This window comes from Manacus candei, unplaced genomic scaffold (assembly GCF_025592945.1).
Source record: "Manacus candei isolate 608988 ecotype Guabito, Panama unplaced genomic scaffold, ASM2559294v1 h1tg000151l, whole genome shotgun sequence".
NCBI classification, from domain to species: Eukaryota; Metazoa; Chordata; class Aves; order Passeriformes; family Pipridae; genus Manacus; species Manacus candei.
Genome location: NW_026138199.1, coordinates 849877 through 865857, shown reverse-complemented (window position 1 = coordinate 865857; position 15981 = coordinate 849877). Strand labels below are relative to the sequence as shown.

The following is a 15981-nucleotide window of genomic DNA, read 5'->3' as shown; positions in this document are numbered from 1 at the left end:
CTTCTTTTCTTTAAAGTGTATTTTCATCTTCTGACAATGGTTTGCTTATTTTGTGTATGTAAGAGTCCAAATTACTTACTACTGCAGTCCAACACCCCCATATGTTTGCTTTACTTACATTTATTTTACAAAGCCTTTTTTAGAAATATAGTTTTTGAGAGATGAGGGTTGTTTCTCCTAGAATACTTACGAAGCTGAAAAGCAAGTTCCAGTTTGTTAATGCAGGTTCTAGTTTGTTCATGTCTTAAACAGAGTAAAAAGCAGTGCATCATTAAAATGTGTAGTACTGTTAATTGGAATTTACTACATTCTATTTCAAATTAGTTTCTGTCACAAATGGTGCCCTCTCCACTGCTGGTCTTCTTTTTCAGAAGCCCTGTTTGTGCTCACCAAAGATTTGATGACTGTGAACAAGTGTTTTAACAGTTTGGGACCTGCAAATATTTGCCTCCAGGCTGCTTCAAGCAAACCATGTCAAACCAACTTCAACAAACTGCTCACATGCATTAAGTTGAATAAATATCTATTTAAAGAATCCCAGAATGGTATGGGTTGGAAGGAACCTTAAAGATCACCTTGTTCCACCCCCTGCCATGGGCAGGGACACCTTCCACTAGCCCAGGTTGCTCCAAGCCTCGTCCAACCTGGCCTTGGACACTTCCAGGGATGGGGCAGCCACAGCTTCTCTGGGCAACCTGTGCCAGGGCCTCCCCACCCTCACAGGGAAGAATTTTCTTCCCAATATCCCATCTAATCCTGCCCTCTGGCAGTGGGAAGTCATTCCTTCTTGTCCTATCACTCCATGTCCTTGTCCAAACTTCTTCTCCTGTTCTCTCATGGAGCCTCTTTAGGCACTGGAAGGCCACAACAAAGTCACCCTGAAGCCTTCTCTTCTCTTCTATACAAGTTTCATCCATGACCCTGCTCCATATTTACCACAATTTTGACCTGTTGTGGACACTTCTGGAATTAGAAGTTTGTTGTTGTATCAAGCATTTCTCAAAGAAATATTTACACTCTACATTTTAATCACATGTACACTGACTTCCTTCATTTTTACATGGCATGACCTCTGATTTTTTATTTAAAGATTAGATGTACTTTAATTACTTAAAATACTGCAGCTTCTGCAGCAGAGAGCAGAAATGGATGTTCACTTAAGCTCCTTTACTCTTGATTTGAAAGCATTATTTGAAAGCATTGTTACTGGTTGCCACACCAGCCCTCACCCTGGGCTGGGCTGATTTGGCCTGTACTGAGAATGGTGTGGCAGCAGGACCAGGGAAGTGACTGATCCTGTACTGGGCACTGCTGGGGCACCTCGAGCACTGCGCTCAGTTCTGGGCCCCTCACTGCAAAAGGGACATTGAGGGGCTGAAGCGTGTCCAGGGAAGGGCAACAAGGCTCATGAAAGGTCTAGAAAAACATGTCTTATGAGGAATGGCTGAGGGAGCTGAGTTTGTTTTCTGTGGAGGAGGCTCAGGGGGGACCTCATCGCTCTCCACAGCCCCCTGACAGGAGGCTGCGGTGAGTGAGGTGCGGGCCGGTCTCTTCTGCCGTGTCCCCGGTCAGAGCACCAAGGAAATGGTCTTAAGCTGAGATAGGGGAGACTCAGGTACTACAGAAATGTTGTCACTGTTGGGGTGGTCAGTTGTTGGCAGGGGCTGCCCGGGGAGGTGGTGGAGTCACCGTCCTTCCAGGTGTTCACGAGGCGCTGGGTGACGCGGTGCGGTGGTTCAGGGGTTACAGCGGTAGCGCTGGGCAGGTAGTGGGACTGGATGATCCCTAAGGTCTCCTCCACTCCCGGTGATTCGATAGCTCTGCCGCCCCGTCCTATTCCCGTCCCCTTCCCCTCCCCTCCCCTTCCCTCCCCTCCCCTCCCCTCCCCTCCCCTCCCCTCCCCTCCCCTCCCCTCCCCTTCCCTCCCCTCCCCTCCCCTTCCCTCCCCTCCCCTTCCCTCCCCTCCCCTCCCCTCAGCCCGGGCGGGCTCCCCCCGCTACCCTGAGGGCGCAGGCGCGGTGGCGGCGCAGGCGCGGGGCGGTCGCTGTGCGCGGCGCGGCGGCCGCGCTCGCTCGGCCCGGCCCGGCCATGTCGTTCGGGCCGCTGGACCCGCGGGGTCCCGCGCCCGCCCCGCCGCGGGACTTCGGCGGCATCATCCAGACATGCAGCGGCAACGTGCAGCGCATCGCGCAGTACAGTGAGTGCGGCGGGGCCGGGCGGGGCCGGGGCGCTGCGGGAGCCGGAGCGGCAGAGCCTCCTTGGGCGGGGCCGGGCGGGGGTGCCCGGGGCGGGCGGACCCCGGACGGGCCCAGCTGGGGCCCGGCTCCACCCGGGTGTTCCCCAGCCCTGCTCTCGGTGGGGTCTGTGCCCCTGTCACCGAGTGGCACCGACAGCTGGCCGGCCCCAGGGAGGGGCCCCGGGGGCAGCGGGAGCCCGAGGAGCCGCCGCGCCCGGAGCAGCTGCTGTGCCAGGGTCCCGCTCCCCAGAAGGGTGTCCCTGGGGACGTGGCGTGGCTGTTTCTTGGTCGCGTGGTTGTCATTAGAGAAAGTTATCGGAATGTGAGCTAATCGTAGAAATCTCGGTGCTGAGCGCCGAGATGCTGCTCGTTAAAGGAGTCACTTCCGAAAGAGTCTTTGGTATGAGCCTTCCAAAGGATACAGCCTTTACTGAAAAGGGCATTAATTGTTCAAGTAGCCATGCGAGTTTTTAGGGGCAAGGTCAGTGGAACATTTTGGTTCCTCAGAAAGTCGGTGAATTCTCTGATTATACAAAGCTGTTAATATCACTGAAACTGCTTTGGTTAGTCATGTTCATTTCCTCTTGGTATAGACATAGCTGAACTGCTTCAAATCTCACCAAATAACATGGCTTGTCTAGTTTTTTTTCCTTTGTTTTATTCCCTTTTTTTTTTCTTCTTCTTCACACTCTTTCTCCTTTCCATGGGACTTCAGTGAGCCTCCTGTTCTAAGCAGCTCAGCTTCTCTCTCATAGGACAGGCTTTGCTGTCTTATGACCCGCAGCCATCCTATCTCCGTGCACTGCCCATCTCAAATGAAACAAATAGCCTTAGAGTTTTATCGAGGTGGGTGGGAACTCACAGAACATCTGACTTAATGTTACAGTAGTTAACTTCATTACACGTAATATAAAAGCTTTCCATTCAGGCCTAGGAGAAAGATACATTGAAGCCTTAAGGCTATCCTCATTTCTCCTTTCATTCCCTCAGGAAAAGAGCGAACAGTAGGCACAGCTGAGTATTATACACTCCTTTGGAAAATCTCTCTAGAGTGAGCATTTCACACAAAATGTACAGAAAACTGGTGGCCTGAGTTGGCAAAACTGTTGCTTGCTCAGATAATGTAAGAGTCCTGCAGCTAGGGCAGACATTGAAGTGTTTTAAGTAATCTTAGTTGTTTGATAGTGAGTACATGGAATTAAAAGGTCTTGGTGACTGAAAACTGTTGGCTGAGGGGGCTCTCTGTGTTGGTACATATCCAAAGAATAAAGAGCTCCAGCCCCTTCCTATGGTTTCTCAGACACTTTCCTCTTATTTTTTTATAGACTGTGTGTTGCTGTTGGCCGAGATAAACCAAGCAAAGCAAACTGCTGAACCTGGCTCAGGGCAGGACAAACAGCACATTGCCTGGCCTGGAAATGGGACTGTGCAAGAATCTCCCCCAGTGGAGAAAAATAGGTCTCAGGGTGTCTGGGCATTATGGCACAAATGCCATTTGCCAAGTCCTTGACATCTGCATACACAGTGCAGTCCCTGTTCCATTTGTCACCAACCTGTCTAGGAATTTTTCTGACCTTCCTGTGTCTGACAGAGCTGTGAAATATGTGCAGTCTTGCTTGCTGGAAGCCAAGCTCAGAGTAAAAGAAGTTGCCAGCTCCTCATTGTATGACCTAATAGAAGTCTGGAATTCTCAATGAGAATACCCTCAGTGGATGCAAAAGCTAATTACTGGCTTATTACTGATTAGCTCATATTGCAGCCTTAGCTGAGCTGCCTTTCTTATAAGCTGTTGGACATCACTTGAAAAGAAGTGGCCGTTGTAGGGATCTGATGTTTCTCCAGCAACACATTTAATCCAGTGCAGAGGCTCCAGGCTGAAAGCACAAGTAATACAGGAGGATTTCACTGAATTGGAAGAAGCTCTTGTTAAACTCACAGGGTAATTCAGTTCAGCTGCCTATGGAACTATATTAGAGTGACCCTCCTTGGTCTTGCCTCTCAGTGGTGATGTGATAACATATGATTTCACGATCGATTTGAGCTGATCAATCTTTGTGCTGCTCTTGTAAGTGCTGAGCCAAGCACTTCAGTAATGATAAAAACTGTGCTGCTGCAGAATAAAGTGGATCAGCTTCTTGATCTGTCAAAAAAGTATTCTAAGGTAGAGGGAGTGGGGAGAGAAAATGCTACTTGTCTTTTAGGTAAGTTAATGGTTTGATGTGATTTGTTGTGTGGTTTCATGGTCACTAATGCCTACACAAGGAAAACAGTGGAAAAACACAGGAGATGGGAAGAAGGAGGTCTTGAACTTGCACTACAACATGATTTCAAATTGATGAAGGCCAACTGTGAAGTGCACATTGCTATCTCTGTTCTTGAAAGATTGTTTGTGCCAGTATTGTGAAAGGTTTGGGCTATCATGAGTAGAAAAATTCAAGTTTGGTTGGGTGTTTTTTTGAAACTGATAGCAATCCTTGGTCATTGTTGTTTTGTTTTGTTTTTTTTTTAACAGAGTTGTAATAATTTAAGTAACTTAAAAATATGTAAAAGTGGCAATGTAGCATAGTGAAGCTGTTCTGCAGCAATGATAGCCTAAAATACAGAAATAGCAAGGCTGATAGAAGTAGTCAGCTCTGTTAATTGGTCTGAAAAGGTTGAGGAAGAGGAGAGCACAACGTTTTAGCTCCACAGACTTGTCGTCAGGGTATCTGTGCCTCACTACCACTTTCTTGTCTGAAAGTTTGTTAGGCTGAATCATGTCTAGGTAGGGGTGTTTAATGTACATTTGCATTTCACAGAATCCCAGAACACCTGGGGTTGGAAGGGACCTCTGGAGTTCATCTGGTCCAACTCCTGCTAACACAGGTTCCCCCAGAGCAGGTTGTGCAGGATGGTGTCCAGGCAGGGTTTGAATATCTCCAGGGAAGGAGATTCCACAGCCTCTCTGGGCAGCCTGTTCCAGGGCTCTGACACCCTCACAGCTAAGGAATTTTTCCTCATATTTAGATGGAACTTCCTGTGTTTCAGTTGTGCCTGTTGCTCTGTGTCCTGTCACTGGGCATCACTGGGAAGAGTTGGGCCCCATCCTCTTGGCATTAACTTTTAAGATATTTGTATATACAAATATTTAAAGCAAAGAATGTAAGTGTTGTCTTACTAGCTTGAGTTAAGTCAAACATTGAAATAAATCCTTTTAAAGCTAAAAGAATACATTCAAGAAGGAATAAAATACATTAGAACTTGTCTTACTGACTCATCTTGTGATCTCTTTATCTTCAGCTGCTCAGATAAAGAATTTGATGAGCCAGCTGGGAACAAAGCAGGATTCCAGCAAGCTTCAGGAGAACTTGTAAGTATTAAATAAGCAAACATCGGTGTAGGTCCTCTTTGATTTCTCCCTGTATTCTTAGAGGAACTGGGTTACTTGCTGTGGGGAAATGCTTTATGAGATAGATTTAGTACAGTCCTTCAAACCCAAAATGAGTAGCTGCATTAAGTAGTTTACTGGGCAAATTAAAGTGTTTCTGCAGGACTCAGGCAAAGCCATTCAAAACTGCTGGATAGGTAGGGTTCTATATTGTTCTTCTATATAGCTTTTCTATAGTTTATTTTAAAAGTAGTAGTACCCCAGCCATGCATTAGCATTGGCTGTCCTCTGAGGAGTAGCCACAGTAGCTTCACTTGTGGTTTAGAAGAAATGAACGCCATAGTAGGTACTTGGTCCTCACATGAGACCAATGAATCCCCATAATTATGGTGAAAGAGTAGCTTGTAGTACAGATGGATTTAGGCAGTAGAAAGATTAGCAATCCTATATGGCAGCCAAAATGTCACATGTAATTTCAGAGGAATAATATGCCAGTGGGGGACGAACTAGAAGATGTTTAAACAGCTGTTGTCCAAACTGACTCCTGGAGAGACTGAACAGAGACTCTCTGTGTCTGTGCATCTTTCACAAATTCATAAAGCATAAATAGCGAGTTATAAAAAGAATCATTTCCAGAGGGTCATCAAAGAAAACTTGGAAGTCAGTTCTATTCTCTTTTCATGCGACTGTACCTTGAATCTCTGAATGTACAACTTTCCTGGTTTTTATAATAGCTGATTTTTTTGATAAGTTCATGACTTGTGGTGGAAGCTACATACCCCACGTTTGAAGGATGAGATCAGAGCCCAGTTAGGAGAGAAAGGGATTTGCTTCCTTGAGCTTCTCAGTTGGCTCAATCTCTATTTAATCGGTAGATTAAAGAACTAATCACTGGTGACCAAACAAATGCTTTTCCATTTGATGTCACTGTAGAAGTGGCATAATCTCTCCTCTTTGAGGTCAGAGTGGCTGAACCCCACAAATTGTCAGCTGCCATACAAACTTACTACCAAAATACAGGGATGGTTTGTTCCGCTCACATATGCAACTTGGACAAAAACAGAGCCTGAATGCCTCCATTTACATATCTACTGGCTGGGTATGTGACTTTCACTTCAGCATCTTGTACCCATTGAATGCAAAAGAAATCGTTTCTTGTTTTAGTATTTTGTGTCATCCTGGTTTACAGTGTAGTTTTTGTGTATTAGTATTAGGCACTTTGCAAAAATAAGCTTCAAATAATAATGTTGTTGGAAAACATAAAGGCTCAAGGGAAAGCCTTGCAATTCCTTAAGTAGATGACGTATCATTCCTCTTTCTGACCATTATTTTTCACAAGAAGGAAGAACTTAATATTTCAGAGTCCCTGTACTTTTATCAAATATGTATTTAACCATAGAGTTGGTGGTTGTCAAGTAAACAATTAATTACTAATTGGTACTACAAAGAATTGACCCTTATAGAGGGATTACGTTCACTGAATAAAGTTGTTTCTTTCTTATGCCATTGGAGAAAAATGTATTTTTAAAACTACTGAATTATACTAGTTAGCAGGGAGCACAGAAATTATTTGAATATTTTTTAAAAATGTAGTTCAGAGTCAAGTTGATATTAAAAACTAAACATATATCTCTGATCCTTTAGGTTGGAAAAACACCTACTGTAAAGCTCTGTGATCTCAGAACCCCTATTTAGTCATCATTTTGGACGCTAAAATGCTCAGAGACTGCTTTTTAGGTAGACCTTGTGTAAGTGCTTTTGAACTTTTTTTCAGGCAACAGCTGCAGCACTCTGCAAACCGCCTTGCCAAAGAGACCAATGAATATCTCAAGGAGTTGGGGTCTCTGCCACTTCCCCTGTCTGCTTCTGAACAGGTAGGCAGGCAGAATTTTCTGGACATATTTCTAGATCACTCATTTAATGAAATTAGCATGGACCACAACCTCCCAAAGCCTAAACTGGCACAGCTGAAGAGACAGTAGCCTTTTAGAATGAAGGACGTTAGTGAAGTAGGGAAACTCATTAAACTGACTGCATCCTGGCTGCTTATGTGACACTATTTCCCAGGGGCAAATAAGTATTAAACTTTCTCACATGAGAATAAGAGACCCTAAATGTTCAGGGAGAGCTTAGTATGCAATTCTGGTTTTCTGAGTAAATTTCTGAAAAATAATCTTGTTTACAAAGTCCCTGGTGGTACAAGGCAGTGTTTTAGGATGAGAACTCAGAGCAAACTGCCTGTCAGTATGAGATGGATCATGCCAGAAAGCTTTCCCTTGCATGTGATTTATTAGTGGGGGAAGGGGAGAAGCTGACTCACCTTGCTCATATTTGAATAAAGCAAAATATAACAAGGCAAAGATTATGATTTTATCTCTTACCAAACAGTAGTTGGAGTTCCCCCTCCCTATGGGAAAGGGAAGGGACAGTCCTGTGCTGTTCATGTTAATCCACCACCTCGTGTTTTTGTGATGCTGTTGTGGGATGATCTGGGGATGTGGGTCAGCAGATGTTGTTTTGGTCTGTTTTTGTGTTTAAAGGTTTATATGCTAGTTGGAAACATGGCCGTGTTTTGCTGGTTTGTTCAGCAAATATTTTTCTGTTAATCTTCCTGTGATGAACAAAATCCTGTCATGTGCATGTCAGTGAATGCAGCCCAGGGAAAATTCAGTCAAAATCTGCAGGAGCTGGAGCACAGCACACTCAGAGACTGCTCTGGCAGAAGGGTTGTTGCTTCAGAGGGCTCAGATGGAAGCTGTAGTGTATTATGAGGATGCTGTAGTGGCTTATTACAGAAAAAAATATAATTGAAGAGATTTATTTCCTTGAAATGAGTGTTGAACTGATACAAGCTCATTGCAGGATTACAGTCCTGGAAAGCCCACAGTTTGAGCCAGCTGTTGCAAATCTTTCTATCAGAAAACATGAGAACTGACCTAGTATTGAGTGTCCTTGGGACAAGCTTTTCCACAGCTACTCGTTTCCCATCTCTGGGATGTCACAAACTCAGAGGACATGTTCTATGGAAGCTAAATAAGTTGACACTGTAAATTGAGGATGAAAAGCACTATTGCAACTAGTGTATTTGGAGAAAAGATAAACTGAAATGGTTATCAGGAGTAAGGATGTTATCTGATCTAATAACAACAGTGTGGCATGGCTGGGAGAGACAGCTTAGGAGACTGGGAAAATGGGTGTTGTCATTAGTTCTGGTAAGAAGTCATTAGTGTGGTAAGAAGTACTATGAAGTTGGCTGAGTAGAGGAATGGAGGCTAAAAGAGTTGTAGATAACCAAAATGCACATAATTAAATGTGGTGGATTATTGGAATGTGATTTGAATAAAAGTACTGGTCTAGAAGACCTCTCTACTCCAGACTTGAAACTAGATTGAAATTGGAGAACTTTGTTGCACAAAACTGTCCTGCAGTGGGCAAGGCGTGGAGCATTTGTGATAAGGAATTAAAACTTGGTGGACTTTTTATTCTCTCCAGTGCCTCAGACTGTTGGAACCAAAAGATCAATGAATGCCAGTATTCATTGTTATTGTTATGGTGGGTTTTGAGAGCCTGACAGTCACTTTATAATGAATGGAAATGTCTGAACACTTGTTTGTGTTTCAATTCCTCAGCGCCAGCAGAGGCTTCAGAAAGAACGATTGATGAATGACTTCTCCGCGGCCTTAAATAACTTCCAGGCAGTGCAGAGGCGAGTGTCAGAGAAGGAAAAGGAGACCGTGGCAAGGGCGAGAGCTGGCTCCCGGATCTCTGTAAGTATTCATGGGAATTTTGGAACAATGAGTCTTCCAAGAGATCTTGTACTTGCCTTCCAACCTCCTGTCTGTCTACTGACACCTCACTGAGTGCAGCTGACCCTTGGTGTATTCGTTTTGCCATTCCAGCTGTTGTAAGTAATCTCTCGTTTCAGTGTGCTCCTTGTCCATGTAGAGGAGGGAAGGAATCCTGGTAGTTGCAAGTGTTGTGGAGGATGAGATGGGGAGTCAAAATACAGTGAATAGGAAAGTATTGCAGGCTACTCTCCACTTGCTGTCAGCCCTAGGCTGTAAAATTTAAGAGTTCAAATGGAAGCTTACCACACCTTAAATTACATCTTAAATGTCACACTATGGTGCTTTATATTCTTATAGCTTCTGTCCTGCTAATATCTCCAATGTGTGTTCAAACCTTTTCCCTGTTATGTTTTGATAACCCCTTTGGCTACTAAGAATTCGTAATAAAGAGGCCAGTGAAGGCATTTCCCTCCCCTTGCCTCGGGGCTTTGTGTTAGCTCTGCATTCTTAATGTCTGCAAGGGAACACATTTATCTGTTGGATTATGCTCTAAATGTTTTGCTTTGTGTTGGGAAAGAAAGTGACAAACACTGACAGCTGATCCAAGGACATGGACTGGCTGTTTTTGGTCATTCAGTTAACTTGAGTTAAATCCGAAAGCTAAATCTGAAAGTTAAATCTGCAGTGACAGTGGGATTCTCCAAGAACACTCTGAACAGCATGTGCTTTGGTCTTTAAGATGCTGCTGGTGATTTTGTGAGTGGTCCTGGTAGTCTGTGAGACTAATGACTCATTTATCTCTTCCAGGCTGATGAGCGGTTCAGAGAAGAACAGCTTGTTTCATTTGATAGGTAATAACTTCTCGTACTCTTGAGGTTTTCACTACATATACCTAAAATTTTTATGGTAAGATCTGTTATTGTAACTCGGGCCAGACTCTGCTGGCTGAATGGAAAGCAAAAGGAGTTGAAAAGCAATTATTACAGCACATGTAATATACAGTGTAGAAAATTAACTGCATGTGACAGTATTTTATCTTCCTTAAATATAGATAGTGTGATTACTCCCCTGAGGGGAATTGTACTGTCCTTAGGATGTGGCAGCTGGAGCTCCTGGTTTTCTGGCCTGTAAGCACAAGATTACCAGACAGGATTTCACTCACTGTGACTCTTTCCACAGAGAGCAGCATATTTATTTCATGGGTTTGGGTGTTCTCCAGCAGCCCAGTTGGAGCTATTGCAGAGTAGCAGATTAGGCTGCCTAAAATTCAGAAGCCCTGGAACATTATGCAATGACAATCTAATCCTAAAACATGCACAACAAGACAGCATTACTGTCACCTGTCAGACAGTTGTGTTGCTTCTGCAGTAACAGTGTGCCTGCATGGTAGATAGCTTTGCAAAATGTTACATCAACTCTCCAGTGTGGCAAAGAGAACCAGAGAGCCTTCAGAAGTGTCTGTGGTTACTGTGTCAGCTGGGCTGAAATCTGTTGGCCCTATCTGTATAAATCCTTCCACTTTCTGAATCAAGAGACTTTGCTTACCTGTCTCAGCTATACATCCTCCCCCTGCAAACTGTCCTTCATCTGCTCAGCTGCCTGTTGTGCATCCCTTCCTTAGCCCTGGGCTTTCACATGGGGTGGGGGTGAAGCCCCAGGCTGTTGAGTTATGCAGGTGCTGGGATGAGTTTGAAGGCCTTGCACACTAAAGCCATGGGACCCAGAGAGGTACCTGTTCATGCAGAGCCCCTTAGCTCAGTGAGAGATGGTGGCACATAGCAGCTATTCCACATTCAAAGCTGTTCCTGTGTGCTACGTGCCAGAAACTTCTGCTTTAAAGATATGCAAACCCTACAGTCACATCAGAGCTGAATTGCTGAAATGGTCAGCTACATGACCTACTCATGTAGTTTATCTTCATTTTTTAGGCACTTTGAGGCTTTAAAACTTACTATTTAGTGTTGTATTCCAAACACTGGAATGGTATAGTGCTTTCTGGCACACTTCTCTGTTGAAAAGATGGAGATGTTGCCCTTGAAGAACTTTCTAAGCTGAACATAGAGATGGCCTTGTGTTATAGGTGCTGGCTCCACTATAATTGGTGTAACTTCTGCAGCAGTTGTGAAGAACCAGCTCATCAGGAGAGAGGTAGACTGGGATGCAGAGTTCCTTGGTTTTTAACATCTCTTTTGGTGTGTAATTTAATTTGAAGTTCTTACTAGACTAATGAATTAAAATACTAAAACACTTAAATCTTATCTCCAATGCCAGATAGCAAGCAAGAATCTTTGTCAGATGCTTGTCAGGTGTCATTTTGTTCTGATAATGTGCTTGCAGGCTGCTCTCTACCAAAACATTTACCCTGATTTCTTCCTTTTGGGGGGATGGTAAGAAGGAAGGAAAGAAGGTACGAGTATTAAAAAAGAAAAGCAGAACTGAAATAAGCAGGTTTCTTCTCTAGTGCTGTAGATAACTGTCACATCCTAGAACAGAGCGTTCTATGTAACTGCTTTCCAGTTTCTTCACTTTCCCTGATCTGTCCCTTTTTTCAATTGTTCCAATTTGTGACCATTGTCACAAATTAGTCCTGTCCCTGTGCACAATGCAAGGGCCAAGAACCCTGGAGGTTGTTCTGTAGAAAACTCTTTTAACTCACTGGTGCTTTGCTACAAATGCAGCGTGGAAGTACCTGTAGTCAGAGAGAGAGTCATACTTTGTTTCCCTCTCTTTGCAGTGGTGAAGATTGGAATCAAATGCAGTCTCAGGAAGAAGATGTGGCAATAACTGAACAGGACCTTGAACTCATTAAAGAAAGAGAAACTGCAATCAGGCAATTAGAGGTGACCAGTAGCTCCTGCACAGTTAACAGTATTGGGAGATAAATCAAAGGGGTGCAGTGCTAACTAATGGGATGGGCTGAGGAGAGCTGAATGTGGAGGAACAGAGTTCCTTGTAGGGAGGATTGATGCCAAGATCAATCTTGCTGCTCCTGTTGAAGGGATATATTTGCCTTCAGTGTTGACTGGTGGTCCTTCAGAGATGGCCAGAGCAACTCACGTTACAGTGTTCATCTCAGTTCCATACTGGGTTAATTGCTAGTGGCATGAAACAAATATTCAGTAGCAGGAGTATTGTAGGCCCCTGTGTTAATCCCAAATTGCACAGGGAGTAACTTCAAGGCACCTCAGTCAGCGAATGCTGGTGTCTATTGTGAGCTTTTGAGCAATGGTCAAAAGAGGTACTGAGTGAGGATTAGAAAAACTGTACCCAGTGTTTGCTGTAACTTGTCAAATTGTTGTCCTCAGGCAGACATTTTGGATGTCAATCAGATATTTAAGGATTTAGCCATGATGATTCATGACCAAGGAGATATGATTGGTAAGTGCATTTGGATAATAAGTTTCTTCTTAGTTCACTTACAAGTTTTGCTTATGTAGTTTAAATTTTCCAGTATTTTGCATTAGAAGTATTGTATTTCTGGTTATAATTTTTAAACACTGAAGCTCTGAAATATTTTACAGTGAGTTCTCTTGTTTTTTCCATAGATAGCATAGAGGCAAATGTGGAAAGTGCAGAAGTTCATGTGGAAAGAGCCAGTGAGCAGTTACAGAGAGCTGCCTATTATCAGGTAAATTCTGTGTGCTTGTTTTATTGTCAGTGTATAGTTGAGCAATAATGGAACAGGCAGAGCAAGACACATACTGAGGCCCGCAGCACACCAAACTAGTTATTAAAACCAGCTTGTGCAAGCTGGCACTCATTCAAAATTGGCTGCAATGAATATATAAAGCATTTGAGTCAAAAACATAGTATTGAAATTCACCTTCTGCTTCAGAGGAGACAGTCTGACCCTTCATATAAATGTGCTCTGCAAGTGTAAGTGTTTACCTGTCTGTTGTTCTTAGGAGTTAGCAGAACAAACAAGAACAAATTCTTTTGTTGTATCCAACTTGTAAACATATCAGCCAAGACACTGACATGCAAAAATCCATGCCCGGACTTGGGAAACTTCTGGTGACTAGGATTTGCAGCACTCCTTTCCTTCTGCTGAGTTTCTCTCCCATAGTCTGTCCTCCCTGTCCCACCAGGTCTCTCACAGTGGCTCTCATTGTTGGGTTACAGTCAATGTTTTCTGTAGGTTCCCTTCATCACCCTTGTCCCTGTAGGTCCAGGTTCTGTGAGGGACTAAGGGTTCTGCTTAGTCACTGCTGGGACTTCAGACTTCCACACAAGATAAATATTGGACTCTTCCAAGCTGTTAAGTGGGAGGTGCTGGAAAGCAATAAAACTCCAGCGCTGTTAAATGCAAGGAAGAAAAGTAGCTTTTACCATGTGGCAGCATTTAATAGTATTGTCTCTCTCCATGGCTTCCTTTACAAAGTTTTGAGGTGTTTATATAAATTTAAGTTTGAGAGCTATTGGACATGTTTTGGAAGTGTTTTTTCTGGATGGAGAAGGAAGTGGTTATATAGAACTACCTTCATATCCTTAGATACCAAGTTAAAAATATTTGGTGTATGTGGATTGACTGTAGTTTCGTGTGATGAATAAAGTGAGCAATGCTGCAAAATCCAAGTACAGTAACTGTACATGAAATCATTTAAACTGTAGAAATGCAACACCAAGCCTGAGTGGCCAAGGGAAGATTGTATCAGAGAACTACTTGGGAGTTTGATTAGGCTTACCTGAAAAATATAAATAGCTAGAAAGGTTTGGCTTTCTCTGAGGTTTGTATTTTCCTTAAGAGAAGCAAAACCTGTCACATTTTGACTTAACTGCATCAATTTGACCGTTGCACTCCTAAAACTAAAAACATTCCTCTGTAGAATCATGCAGTTTAAGGAACATGTAAAAGTGTTCAGACTACATTGGGTACTTCTCTCGAGTAACTGTGGGTGTCAAGTGCTCTGGTTCACCAAAGTCAGTAACCAGAATGGTGGCCTTGTTTTTAGCTCTTGTCAACTGTTCCTGGTGTCAGTGGCTTATTTTTCTTTTCTTATTAGAAGAAATCCCGTAAGAAGATCTGTATCCTGTTGTTGGGCCTTGCTGTGGCCTGTCTAATCATAGGATTGATTATCTGGCGGGCAACCAAATGAAATCTTCCCATGGAACCCAGTCTCACTGCTGAGATTTCTTTCTCAGAGCAAACCAGCTGACTAGTCTCGGAGATGAATTGACCACCCTGAGAGCACGAGCTGGAGCTACTTCTAGTAATAGATATTAGCAACTAATGTGCAGATAACTAGTATTTGGAATTAGTGAACCATGGAGATGGTATTTATCAGTTTATATACAAATTATATTGTTTTATGTAACTAAAACCTTGTGGTTTTGCTTTCTGTAATGTATTATTTCTTGTCCCAACTGTAGGCTGAAGTGTGATCAATAATTGGAGATGTCTTGTTTTTGACAAGTGGCACAACTTTAACATTTTGTATGTGTAGGTAACTTTGTTGGACTGGAATGAGAATGACATTCAAAGACAGCACACCACCAAGTCACATTACATAAATCCAGCAGTTTCTAAAGTCTCCAGTATCTGCCCCATGGTTTTATTGTCTCCAGGTGGCTGTGGTTCTAGATTCTCTTGAAGAGAAAGGTGATGATACAGATTCAAGAGGCAAGGAGAGTATGTGTGGATGATGGTTGGAACCACTGCGTGCTGGTCAGTTTAGCCTTGAGACTTGTAACTGTGTTGTTTAATTTTTTTAGGTGTGGTTGCAGGTTAGTTTTTCCCAAAATGCATCATTTGAGGACAGAATGTTGTTTGACTTACAGTCTAACAATGCAACTTCCTTACACAAACTATCTGGTTGTGTATTAGCGGACAAATAAATCTCTTCCAATGCTGACTGTCAAGCACTAGGTATACAAAGTTTAGCTGCTACTCCCAGTTGGTTTTAGAAGCTTTCAGGAAGAAAATCACACAAAGATGAGGAAGTGGGCACCTAAGTTTACAAGCTAGCAAGATAGATGAGTGTTCGCAGAAATCTTGCTTCTGTAGCACTTTTGATGCTCACTTGTAGTGTGTTAGTAAATATTATATGTGGCTTGTGATCATCTGGTATTTTCCATTCTTTATGAAACAGAAAGTGCAGAAACTGGCTGAGTGAAGTGCTAGGATTTTCAGACTGAGGATGTGTGTGCAAATGAAAAGATTGCTGGTTCCAGCTCAGAGAGCTGGGCAGAACACAGCAGCCACTCCCCATTTTGTGTAGCTCTGAACTGACATGCACTGAGGGAACCATAATCTGTCCAAAGCCCAAGGGAGTGTGGTAAATGCAGCATACTGACCCATTTTGTATTTATCTTTATTCCATGTCTTCTCTATAATAAAGTAAATGTGAAAGCTGGGAAGGGAGTGTTCTCCCAAATTGCACAGTGGTTTGCACTATTGCGCCATCATTCCGTCTAATAATCATCAATAAACACTTTTTAAAAGCCTCTGTCAGAGCTCCTTTCTCTTGCACTTTAGACACTGGCACAGATGTGTTTGCAGTTCCCTCTGTAAGCAAAGTAGAAGACTTTACATCAGCACAGTAGTGTCTCCTGTAGCTTTAGTTCAGTGGTCCTGATTTGTAGGTGAAAAC

The 15981-nt window shown here is 43.3% G+C and overlaps 1 protein-coding gene across 1 annotated transcript; it reads left to right on the top strand.

The window, feature by feature from the left end:
* Window positions 1–2005: 2005 nt before the first annotated feature.
* On the top strand, window positions 2006–15837 carry STX12 (syntaxin 12). The gene is made up of 9 exons (XM_051772281.1): window positions 2006–2197; window positions 5516–5585; window positions 7378–7477; window positions 9233–9370; window positions 10199–10242; window positions 12126–12231; window positions 12697–12769; window positions 12937–13019; window positions 14395–15837. Exons 1-9 carry the CDS (start codon window positions 2089–2091, stop codon window positions 14485–14487), a joined length of 816 nt encoding a protein of 271 aa, XP_051628241.1. The 5' UTR covers window positions 2006–2088; the 3' UTR covers window positions 14488–15837.
* The last annotated feature ends 144 nt before the right edge of the window (window positions 15838–15981 follow it).